Source organism: Lagenorhynchus albirostris, chromosome 7 (assembly GCF_949774975.1).
Source record: "Lagenorhynchus albirostris chromosome 7, mLagAlb1.1, whole genome shotgun sequence".
NCBI classification, from domain to species: domain Eukaryota; kingdom Metazoa; phylum Chordata; class Mammalia; order Artiodactyla; family Delphinidae; genus Lagenorhynchus; species Lagenorhynchus albirostris.
This window is the reverse complement of record NC_083101.1, coordinates 84,274,121-84,286,547: the sequence shown is the minus strand read 5'-3', so window position 1 is coordinate 84,286,547 and position 12,427 is coordinate 84,274,121. Positions and strand designations below refer to the sequence as shown.

At 42.2% G+C, this 12,427-nt stretch overlaps 1 protein-coding gene across 2 annotated transcripts; it reads left to right on the top strand.

The window, feature by feature from the left end:
- The first annotated feature begins 937 nt into the window (after nt 1-937).
- Nucleotides 938-11,968, top strand: ISCA1 (iron-sulfur cluster assembly 1). Of its 2 annotated transcripts, XM_060155364.1 has the most exons (5): nt 980-1,125; nt 4,612-4,717; nt 7,121-7,174; nt 9,891-9,996; nt 11,673-11,968. In XM_060155364.1, the coding sequence occupies exons 2-5, from the start codon at nt 4,697-4,699 to the stop codon at nt 11,819-11,821; spliced, it is 330 nt and encodes a 109-aa protein (XP_060011347.1). In that variant the 5' UTR covers nt 980-1,125; nt 4,612-4,696; the 3' UTR covers nt 11,822-11,968. The 2 variants fall into 2 exon arrangements, with proteins under 2 accessions (XP_060011345.1, XP_060011347.1); XM_060155362.1 differs by lacking the exon at nt 4,612-4,717 and having other exon boundaries at nt 938-1,125.
- Nucleotides 11,969-12,427: the final 459 nt, after the last annotated feature.

The following is a 12,427-nucleotide window of genomic DNA, read 5'->3' as shown; positions in this document are numbered from 1 at the left end:
CCCAGCCGCTCCACGGCATGTGGGATCTTCCCAGACCGGGGCACGAACCCGTGTTCCCTGCATCGGCAGGCGGACTCTCAACCACTGCGCCACCAGGGAAGCCCGATATGCCGCCTTTCTTGATGTTCTCCTCCCATCTGCTGCCCCTACTGCACTTCTCTCCTACCAGGATCTCCAATTCTTCCTTGGACCTTCCGTTTACCAGGCTTCCTGTGTACGCCTTGGGTATAGTGCTGGCTGCACAATGCCTGGGGCTCAGGAATGTTTGCCGAATTAAAGGACAGAAGTCCCTGAGCAGCCACAAGATCTGACAAGCAACAGGTATTCCATCAAGCTATCGACTGGTACTTGCTATAAAAGTATTCCCCGAGCTGCCCAGTCACATCTTACAGTAAAGCTGGATTCCAACCTAAAGCAAACATTGTGTTAGTACCATATTTCAACATCCCAACATCCTAAGCAGCTTGGGGAAAGGCAGGGGAGAGAAGGAGGATGTTTATTGAGAATCTGCGGTAATTCTACGCTCTTAAGAACTGCCAAGCTGGACCAAAAAGGAAGACGGAAACGTATGTAGCTGTCCGGGCCTCGAATCCATTCTGCCCTTGTGAACCGCACCTACGGCCGGTAGACTCCTCTGAGTTCTTAAGCGGCGGGGCAGCACCTTGCCCAGAAGTCAGGGCGTGGAACGGCGCGCCTCCAGAGTCCACAAGTCCGAGTTCATTCCATGTGCCCCACTCCGGCTTGAGTCAGCGCGCGTGGATCTGCCGCAGAGCTACGACCTTGCGCTCGACCCCTGTGTCCCGCGTCACATGACCACGGCCCGGGCGCCAAGCCACGCTCTCCGCCTGTCACTCATACGGCCCGCCCCACGCCCGTCACTCATACGGCCCGCCCAATGGCGACGGCGTGGGCGGGCCCACGAGGGGCGGGGCCTAGGGCGCCGTGCGCCGGAGCTTGTGGCGTCAATGCGCCCGCCGTGTCCATGGAGAGAGGCTGAGGTGGCCGAGTTCCGGCCCGAGGTATCGGGGCGCCGGGAGGGCGAGGATGTCGGCTTCGTTAGTCCGGGCCACTGTCCGGGCTGTGAGCAAGAGGAAGTTGCAGCCCACCCGGGCCGCCCTCACCCTGGTGAGTGGCTGGGGCGCGCGACCGGGCCCGTTATATTGGTTCACCTTCGCCCCCGCGAGGGGGGGCACGGTGGCAGGGCACAGCACGGCCGGGCGGCAGCACCCCTGACCCGCTCCGCAGCCGCCGCATCGTCCCCACCCCCAACTCGCCTCTGCTGTGGAGATAAACAAGCACGGGCGGGGCTGCTCCTCGGGAGCCGGGCGCCCGGGAACTACGTTTCCCAGCAGGCGGCGCGCCGCCGCGTGCGGAGGGGGGGAGGGGCGGCGCGAGCACGGCCCCTTGGGGGTCAGGCGCGGCTTTTCCGGAGCTTGGGGTTGCGGAGGGTCTTGCTGCGGCAGCAGTGCTTGAGGTCGCGGGTTACTTAGAGGTCGAAGTGTCAGGTGCCGGGCGCAGCTGGGTGAATGAACCAGGGTTCCTACCCTTGTGGCGCTTGGGGAGAGCCGAGCCTAGCCTCGCGCGGCCGCAGGACCACAGTGTGATGCGGGAGCGCCGGTGAGAGCGCGGAGACAACAAAGCCCACCCGCTTGCAGAGATCAAGGCTGCAGTGCACAAAGGGTTACTTCCTGGTGTCTGGGGTTGAAGAGGCTTTGAAACGCACTCTGTGCCTCCAGGGGCCCTAGGCCGTGGTGGCTCTAACAAAGGACAAAGAAGGATAAATTACCACCCTGAGTGAGTTTACAGCGTTCTCTGGGTGAAAGGTCAAACACACTCAAAGGAAACTTGCTGCAGATACTTACAGAACTTACTGTGCATGCTGGATCCCCGACGTACTGCACAGTTTTGTTTTGTGTTTTAAATTCACATAAAATTAACCACTTGTAAGCGTTCGATTCGGTGGCATTTAGTACATTCACAGTATTGTAAAACTGTCACTTCTATGTAGCTCCAAAACACCTGGCCCCAAAAGAAAACCCCCTGTCCATTAAGCAGTCACTATTTGCAGTTTTGAAAGATTAATTTCATAGGAAATCTTATGATCAGTTCAGCATTCTTCTCACACACACCCCACTCTTGGTAAAGAAGCCTTTGTGCAAACATTCAATTCCTGAAGACTGGGGAAAACAGATTAAATTGAATCATGGATTCCGTTCAATTTAATGCCATGAGAAGGCCTGTTGCCGGAAAATTCGTTTCAGCAAAACAGGAGAAAGTCATGATCAGGTGGAAGAATATATTTTTATAATGAGTCACTGTTTTAGGTGCATAAGGAGGTTATTCTGTTTTTATGTGATACTGTATTCTACATTCCTTTTTTCTGTACCATCAAGCCCATTTTCCTGTCTGAAAGATACACTGTCAAATCTTAGAATTCTCCAAGATTTGAAATCATAAGAACTAGAAAGCACTACTCATACTTTGTGTCTCCTTTCAATCTCAGTAAAAATTATTCAGAAATCAAAAGAATTCTACCACTGGTACTGATAGAGCCAGGAAGAGTCAGAAAGTGTGGAGACACTTTTTTGCCTTTTCTTTCTCCACCATTTGGCATGGGTCATACCCTTTCTCTCCATTCCTACTTAGTCATCAGGCATTTAAGACCTACGTTTCCCACCCTCTTGGGACACAGTCATGGGCCAGGCCTTTGGCACCTCTAGAAATTACTAGGAACAATAACCCAGCCCACTTTCTCAGACCTGCTGTCAATCCGTGCTTGCTCCTTTATGCTTCATTACCTGTCCCGGCTTACCAGGCCAATTCTGCTACCAGCACTGCTTTGTCATGTCAGTTCTCAGTTCACAAGGGCTCTGTGTTGCCTTTGATCAACATTTCCAATTAGCATGCAGGAGTCCATTGTCTGAATTTATCCTCCTTAACTGTCTAGCGGACTTTAGTCCCTTTCCCTGTAATCTTAGCTGGTGTCAACGCACATCCCTGTTTCTTTCCACGAAAGGTCTGTGGTAGCAGGCTTGCAGTTATTTTAATCCTGGCATGTGTTCCTAGTCTTAACACACTGGCATGCATGTATGGATATCTGTGCTTAATTTTCAAGTGTTTTTGCAAACGTTTAACACCATGTTCATTTAAGTGCAAAAGCAGTGAAATCATCAAAGGACTAATGAGTGAAGACAGATGAGAGCAAATGAAATGAGATAGTTCAATGAAATGGGTAAGAAGAGATGATGAATGTTAGCTAAGTATATAAATTTTGACATCAGGAATTCAACATGTTGCAACCTTTGAGAAGTGCTATACCTGTGCAGTCTAGTCAGTGAGAGGTTAGGAAAAGGTATTGATGAAATAAAAGCATGATTCCATGTTTTCAGAGCCAAATTACCTGTGTTAACTGATGTTAATCCAGGAGAGGATTGATGGTTTGCTGGAGAGAAAGACTTCAAAGACTGGTCACAGGCACTTTTATGCAACCAGGGGTGGGTCCTTGATAGAATAAGGTTTCAACCCACCACATCAAAGTCAGTACCCTTCATCCAAGGAGGATGACATCCCCCTTCCCTACTTCCCTGCAGGCCCAGGAATTGCGAATGGAATTGTATGTATAGGAGCCAGAGTAAAATATGACTGAAGAACTTGAAGATTTAACACTACACTGCAGGCAGAGGCCTTTATTTCCATTGTTGTACAAAGCAGAATCATTGCAGCCCTAATTAGGGTTAGGGATATACCCACAACTGTCCTAAAGCTCAACCAAAGATGTGAAGATTAATGGTACATAGCCAGCATCATTCTTGATGCACAAGAGAGAAATTAATTCATTACATACAGTGGGTACCTTAGGGCTTAATTTCTAGCAGCTCCTGGTTGAGAAGGGTCTGGAAACAATATGATGTTAAATACATGGGGGCTCAAGGAGGTGTTTATTCATTGAAGGAGTAGCCCCAGAAGTCCTTTGGAACAGTGACCAAGCTGTAAGATTGGTATATGGAGGCAATTTAAGGGGCATTACACAGGAAACAATTGGAAGTAGCCTGAATGAAAGGCCAAGTTAAATAAGTAAGAGTAAATCCTGTTGGCAAGATATGTAGTCATTGCAAGTAATGATTTTTTTTTAAAGGTTTGGGAGTCATAACTCTTAATTCTTTGACTTACTAGCCCTGTGCAAATTATTTAATCTTTAATACCTAAATCACAGAACTGAAAGAATAAAAAGATGATGCATATAAACCATTAAGCACCTAGAAAGTACTCAAGAAACAGTGACTATATATGTACGTTACTATGTATCAAATGAGTAGCATGTTAAACTTTCAGCAGTAGGCTACAAAATTGTGAATATGTACTGTGATTACCTGCATGTACAGGAATAGGCAAAGACAAAAGGAAAACAGCATCATAATGCCATAGCTGTTAAAGAATGACTCAAACAAAATATACTGAAATTTATTCATTGGCTGCCCTTTATCTACCATCTTTTAAACCTTAAAATACCAGATTTACAATGAAACGAAACTAGGTTGTAGTTGTTGGCTCATGTTTAGTATACATAATCCTGGAGTTAACTTCGGGTTTTAATCTTGTTTCCTTAAACAGCAAAAAATGAAAATTGCCTGGGGGAATGACTAAGGAAATGCAGTATTGAGGATGGAAAGTTTCTGCTACAAGGAATAGAAACGCTATGGCATTGGATAAAGTAAAAGTATGTTGCTATGAAGTAGTCAAAAGATTCGTTTATCTGCAGTGCTTTCTCCCATAATTTCAGCCACAAAAACAGACTAGAAGTCTTTTTTTTTTTTAAGGCCAAAATATCTCACTCAAAGATACTCTTTCACTTGAAAGAATGTCTTGTTCTGTGATATACATATGAGAGAAATAATATTTCATTGAGTTTCTTGAATTCTATTTCACTGGCCAAATCTCAGGTGAATTAGACTCATTGATTATACATAACTTTCTTGGGTGGGTATGGGTAACTTAGTTGTTTGGGGGGAGTATGTTGAAACTGGAGGGCCGCTAGGCTTGCAGCATGTTGTTTTGCTGAAGTTTTTATACTATTTCCCAGAATGATCTTAAGTCCCAAACGTTCCCCTGTTTAGTCATTCTGACTTGTTCTGAAATTCAGATCCATTGCTTGGAAAGTTCTAATAACCATATCTTTACCCTGAAGTGGACTCTCAGCAGGGTTATACATCATCAGTAACACTCCTCCCAGTGGGGTATATTGGATTATTGCCTGACACTAGGAAATTAAGACATGTTTTGGTTCCTGTAAAGACATGTTTTGGTTCCCAGGCACGCAGGTAATTTTTCTCTTAAGCCCCTTTCTGTATGAAATGTTGAACATCAACCACTTTGTGGTAAGTGGACCACTCTCCATGAATTGCTTTTGTTTGCTGTTTAAGTGTTTTCTACTAAGAGTTGAGAAAAGAAGGAAATATATTGCTTTTGTAAAAACCAAATTAGATAATTTAGAAAGTCACATGAGACTCAGGAGTTCCCTGGTGGTCCAGTGGATAGGATTTGGCGCTTTCACTGCCATGGCCCAGGTTCAATCTCTGGTCAGGACGAAAAGAAACACGTGGGGCAGCATGGTATGTGTGCCCTGAGCTTACACCTCCCATCTGCTGGCAATAAACCAAGGCTCCGCATCAGGTTGGACTTCCAGTGAGTATTTTCCCACGACTGTGCCTTTTTTTTTTTAATTTACTGGAAATCTTTTGATTGTAATTTGACAGTAATTAGATTAATTTCTTCAGGACTCACATGGGAAATATCACCATGAAAATTAGGAAAGCTAGTTTTTACTGGCAATCATTTAGAAGTGTAACTAAGCATTTCTTAAAAATTTTTTCCATTAATATCTCTCTAACTATTTGAGGTTAATATACTGTGATCTTAAAAAATAAATAAAAATAATTCTCTGCAGAATTTCCTCCTTCCCCCCACCCCCCCATCCTATTCCCTGTCGTTGATCTGCTTGGTTCCTGTTCTGAAAGAACTGTGGGAAACGGCCTTTATAAACCACCCACTGGTAGTGATTTATTCAACTTTTTTTTTTTAAGTGACACACAATAAGAAATACATACACACCGTATGTTAATAACTGAATCAAAGTTTCACTGTTTATCAAGTGCAGTGCACTGTTCCGTGATTTTTGTTTTTGTTTTTTGGCTGTGTTAGGTCTTCGTTGCTACGCACGGACTTTCTTTGGTTGCGGTGAGCGGGGACTACTCTTCGTTGCGGTGCGCGGGCTTCTCATTGTGGTGGCTTCTCGTTGCGGGGCACAGGCTCTAGGCGTGCGGGCTTCATTAGTTGTGGCACCCGGGCTTCAGTAGTTGTGGTACCCGGGCTTAGTTGCTCCGTGGCATGTGAGATCTTCCCAGACCAGGGATCGAACCCATGTCAAACCCATGGAAGACTTCGTGCTTCCAATGCAAGGGGCGCAGGTTCGATCCCTGGTTGGGGAACTAAGATCCCACGTGCCGCGCGGCCAAAATCAATCAATTAATCAATCTCTGTGAACATTTGGTGGGACTGGCACGAGAGGCACACTGGGTTATTTGATGCTGGTAACATTTTTTCCTCTAGGTGTACATTTTGATGGATCTGAAATAGATTTGGGGTAAACAGAATGAGCAATAGAGTTAATAATGATCAATAGGAAAAATGCCTGAAGATTGGCTTTCCCAATGTGGTACTTGATATCATTCATTGACTGTCGAGTGCCTTCTGTGTGTCAGGCAATGTGCTTGTTGCTGGGCATAAAGTAGGAATTTGAAATAGATGCTGACTAGAAAAATTATATTTGTGATGTGAGTAGATAGTACCACAGAGATTATGACAGGGAGCTGACCTTGACTGAGGGGGTGGGGGCAGGGGATGAAGAGGATGTTGCTAGTGGATATTTTTAAAAATGCTTTTAATTGAGTAGAGTTCATATGCTTGTGTATGAAATCCACAAGGTACTCTGGTGAGAATGGAACATAAATTCACCACATGAATTTGCTAAAGATAGACTTGAGTTGTCTTAAATACTAGGAAATATAAGGCTGAAGAAGGCAAAGTTTGTAACTAACAACTTAATAACCTTCCCTTTTTTCAGACACCTTCAGCAGTAAACAAGATAAAACAGCTTCTTAAAGATAAGCCTGAACACGTAAGTAAAACCAATCAGACAAATATTTAGTAAAAAATTGAAGTTGTATTTTCACAATGAATTTATCTTGTGATAAACAGTGTGCTTTCATTAATTAGGGGTTTTTATTTAAAAAGTAAAAAATGCTCATGATTTTTAAATGCAAGTAACACAACAGGGTATTATGAAAAGGAAGTCACTCTCTCGCCCCACATTCTTTATTCATTCTCCCTTCCAGGAGGCTGCCTCTTCGTGTCCTTGCACAGATCATCTGTGCATTTTATTACCTAGACCAAGGTTTCTCAGCCTCAGCTGTTGATGTTTTGGACTGGATAGTCCTTGTTGGGAGTGGATTGCAGGATGTTTAGCAGAATCTCTGGCCTGTGCCAGAGTTGTGACGACCAAAACTAATTCCCTGAGGGGAACCGCTGGCCTAGACTTTGCTTGTTACATTTGCGTGTGTGTCTCTTTTCCTACTTAGGTGAGAACATACCACACACACTGTGGTTGCACTTTGCTTTGCCCCTAATAGTATAGCTTGAAGATCTTTCCATATCCTTACATAAAGATCCTTATTCTCTTTATGGCTGCATATACTAATGTATTCCGTTGAACAAGTTTATCTAGCCAGGCTCTCATATTAAAGGTCTTTTGGGTTGTTCTCATTCAGTGCTTCCACAAACATTATTCAACAAATATTTAGCATCTGTAGTGTGCCAGGCCCGTTGTTCTGGACCTGTAGGCATAGCTTATTTCATCTACATAAGCTGTATTCTTAGATGTAGAATCGCTGGGCAAGGGGTGTGCGAACCATCTTAATCTTAGCACATTGTTCACTGCCTAAGGGATACTGTAAATGACTTCCAAGACTATTAATATTCAATAATTAGACTACAGAGTAGTTTCTAAGTTCCATTGTACAACCTGTATTACAGTGTAACAGGAGTTCGATCATCTTCGCCCTAAGAATTATTAAATCTAAGTATATCAGTGTTCCAACTCAATTCCAACTAAATTTGGGTAGACTAATGACTAGAGTATAAATCGACCAGTTGACACAATTTCACTTTTGTAGAGTTGAGGGATGTTTGTTCGTTTTGACATGAAAAGGGTTGAGCAAACACTTCTTCAGGTGTCATTTGTGGCATAAGCAATCCCTTTTCCAAACTCCAGTTACCTAAAGCTGTATTTTCACATACTCTTTAATAAAGTGTCTCTCTATTCCTAATAGTTGGACTTCCTGCTTGTTTGAGTCTTCCTATTTGCAAAGATAAAAACTAAGTTAAACAAGTATTTATGACGTGTGCTCCAGAATTTCAGCCAGGCACTTTATTATTTATCATGTTGAATATGTGAAATTCCCTCACACATTCTCTAAGCTGTCACTGTGAAGGTGAATAAAGCTATAGTTCTGTCTCCTTGTTTGAAGACAGAAGAGAATACTCTGAATGCTTCCACTCATCAAAACCACCAAACATCTTAACATCTAACTCATGCTCTTCATCAGGTGTCTTCGCACTTTATGTTTCCTTTCCTTGCACTTAAGCAAGCGCATGTGACTGCTGTTCAGGGAATCAGGATCTGCTTGCTAAAATGATACTTCTTATGATAATGCTGTATACGCACATGAAAAAGCAGATAGGACTCAAGAATAGATAGAAATTGGGTAGATATTGTTAGAAAACTACATTGAGGTAGACATTGGTATTTTAAAAGTGCTGTTTGGTCACTTTTTAAACTTCTTAACGTCTGTGTTGACTGCAGTCTTTTGCTTTCTGGTACTTGAGAATGTTTACAGTATTAAGGCCCCATGTCACATAGAGGCAATGTGATTGCCAGGTGATGACCTATGAACCTTGGTGAACCTAACCATAGGGAAATATCCTGGGAACATCTCACAGGGTGAGGTGGAGCAAAAACATTTTTGAGCAAGTTCAGTTTTCTTATGTAGTCATCTCTGCCATCAGATATTTTTTTCCTTTTTTTAAAAAAAAAAAAGGTGATTATTCATTTTTGGAATTAAAACTCTTCCCTTAAAAATGTTATTCCCAGAAAAAATGGTTAATAATAATGGTTAAGTAATAAACATGCTTTAGGTGTAGTGGAATATTATGTAGGCATTAGTTGCAAATGATAATTACAAAAGCTAATTGCATGGGAAAATGATGTCTTAAGTGGGAAAAAAAGCAGAGAATAAATTTTTTATTTCTGCTCTAATAAAAACTATATTTAGGGAATTCCCTGGCAGTCCAGTGGTTAGGACTCTGAGCTTTCATGGCCAAGGGCATGGGTTCAATCCCTGGTTAGGGAACTAAGATCCCACAAGCCGCGTGGCACGGCCAAAAAAAAAAAAAAAAAAAAAACACCATGTTTAGATTATATATGAGACAAAGACTGAAAGAAAATAGGAAAAAACACACAAGCTCATTTTTAGGGTACTGGTGACTGTAGTTTTAGGGTGCAGTGTTCCCTCTGTATTTCTTTCTTCGTATATAATTGGTTTTTATTCTTTTTGGATCCCTGCCAATGTTGTAATGATATTTGTACAGTAGTTAAATTTTTTAAATGCTAGTTTCCCATTCTGCTTATACTTCCTAAAGGGACTATTTATAGCCAGAAATCTAATATTTATCTTTTAGCTTTTGAAGAAAATATTATCAAATAGGGCTTTTATTACTATAACTGTTTAATCTGTACTACATTAAAACTAAGTTTATTTTTACAATGCCTTTTTCAGGTTGGTGTGAAAGTTGGTGTCCGAACCAGGGGTTGTAATGGCCTTTCCTACACTCTGGAATATACAAAGACAAAAGGAGACTCTGATGAAGAAGTTGTTCAAGATGGTGAGTTTTATGCAAACTTTTTCTGGACACTTTGTTCTCCCTAAAATGTTTGGCCTTGTGTAGCATGGAGAGTAATGATGATAATAGTAAGAATGGTGTATTTAGTGCTCACTGTAAGGGAGGCATGGTTCGACGGGCTCTCATATATTAACTAATTTATACACAGCAACTAAATGAGAATGGTACTGTATTGTCCCCATTTTGCAGATGAAGAAACTGAGGCACTGAGAGATTAAATATGTTTGCCTAAGGTCACACAGCCAGTAAGTGGCCTTATGAACATTTGAACCCAATCAAGTTCACTCCAGAGGCTGTGCTCTTAGTAACTAAGTGATAGATTATTGGATAAACTTGTTTATTTGTTTCAGTTATGAAAGGTTATCATTGTGTGCAGAAAGATTTTAAGATGATAAAACTTCAGAATGAACCAGCCACTTTGGTGTGAAGCATCTATGTCAAATAAGTAATGTCATTTCCTCCTTTAGAAGAGTCTATTTCCAAATTTTATTAAAAATTTCAGTGCTGGGCTTCCCTGGTGGCACAGTGGTTGAGAGTCCGCCTGCCGATGCAGGGGACGCGGGTTCGTGCCCCGTTCCGGGAAGATCCCACATGCCGCGGAGCGACTGGGCCCGTGAGCCATGGCCACTGAGCCTGTGCGTTCGGAGCCTGTGCTCCACAACGGCAGAGGCCACAACAGTGACAGGCCCGCGTACAGCAAAAAAAAAAAAAAAAAAATTGCAGTGCTTTAATTGTATTTTGCCCCTCCCCCCCAGTCCCTGCCCCTACCCAATAATCTGATAAAATCTATTTAAAACAAAATAAATACTGCTACAACCTCAGGGGAGTTTCAGCGTGCATGGGTTCTGCAGCACTGGCTTTGTGTGCGCCATTAGCCAGTTTTCATGGGTTCTTGATGTGTATTCTTTTTATTGCACTTAAGTTACTGATCAATAAAGACATTTGTTAATATATTATTTTTAAAATCAATATGTAAAAGTATCTTAAACCTGAAAGTTTTCATCTTAAAGAAGAGATCTAATAAAGATAGTTCATATTTAAGTAATGATGCAGTTTTTTATAAGGAAGAAAGCTTTCTTAATCCATTAGTATTTACGAAGGTTCCCACCTCTACCAACTAGTTAGGTAGAGATAACTAGGGAGTTATGTTATTGTCAGTTTTCTGGTCCATAAGCAGAAAAACAGAACTTCTTGTACTGATTCATGATTTAGTCTTATTAAACTAGCCCATTATATCATAGTCCTTTGTGTTTCTCTAGGCTTGGCAGTGTGTTGTGTATACAAATGTCATTTCAGGATTTTCATTAATCTCATTGACTCCATCTTTACAGAACTCTTACTGAGAATATACACATTTTCTTCATGTAGCAAATTGAAGTATAGCGAAGAAAGGCAAATTTTAGTTTTACACAGAATTGTCATGGAATTTGCTGTACACACTGTCTAGCCTAATACAATTGTTTTTGACATAGATTATTGTGTAGGAAAGGGGACAGAAAACTGAGCACTGCATCCCTTAAAGGAAATAATGAGACAGATTCAAAAGCCTCTTGTTTGACGTTTGTTAGTGGTTACTATTTAAAGTTCAGTTGTGCTTTGAATCAGCAGGTTCCATGGGATGGCAGGCTTTATATGACTCATGTTTTCTTCTCCCCCAGGAGTCAGAGTGTTCATCGAGAAGAAAGCACAGCTAACACTTTTAGGAACAGAAATGGACTATGTTGAAGACAAATTATCCAGTGAGTTTGTGTTCAATAACCCAAACATCAAAGGAACATGTGGCTGTGGAGAAAGCTTTAATATTTGACTCCTCAGGACTGCTCAGGCTGTAGGCCCCAGGAGAGCTGTGGAAGCTCTATGGCTTATTGAAGAAGTCATAGGACTGTCGCATGCTTAAGGTTTGTAACATATGGCTGCCTTACAAGGAAAATAAAGTGATGCATTTGAAAATGAAGCCAGTGTGTTAGATTCCAGAAGAATTGATACTTGTGTCCTTTATAGGGGACAGAAAATGAGAATCTGTTGCTCTCTTTGTGTCGTTTTTCTGATCTGTAAAGAAAAAAAGTTTTACCCTGCAATTAAATTCTCCTTCCTGCATCCTTTCTGTTAGAGCTAGTTGCATGGAAGTTGCCTTCCTGGGGGGATTTCAGAAAACATATCCTTAATAGGTGTAGATTGGTAGATCTTTTGAAAGGATTGAACGTACATCTCCCAACAAGATGGATTTTAAAATTCAGAGGCAGGAAGTCTTGACTCCTGGTGTGGTGTGGTGGTGCACTTTTTTTCTACCCAAACTGGGCACAGCGTTTCTACCTTTTTATCTAAAACTTCATTGTCTGATACCTCATTTGCTTACCCTGCAGCATCCCCAGCCATTAAAGTATTGGACAGAGATTTCCTTAACTGTAGTGCA

Excerpts from the sequence above, each read along its gene's own strand:
- ISCA1 (XM_060155362.1), top strand. The coding sequence starts at position 1,045 with ATGTCGGCTTCGTTAGTCCGGGCCACTGTCCGGGCTGTGAGCAAGAGG. Across the intron at positions 1,126-7,120 it reads CCCGGGCCGCCCTCACCCTG|ACACCTTCAGCAGTAAACAA; the intron begins GTGAGTGGCTGG and ends CCCTTTTTTCAG. Across the intron at positions 7,175-9,890 it reads TTAAAGATAAGCCTGAACAC|GTTGGTGTGAAAGTTGGTGT; the intron begins GTAAGTAAAACC and ends TGCCTTTTTCAG.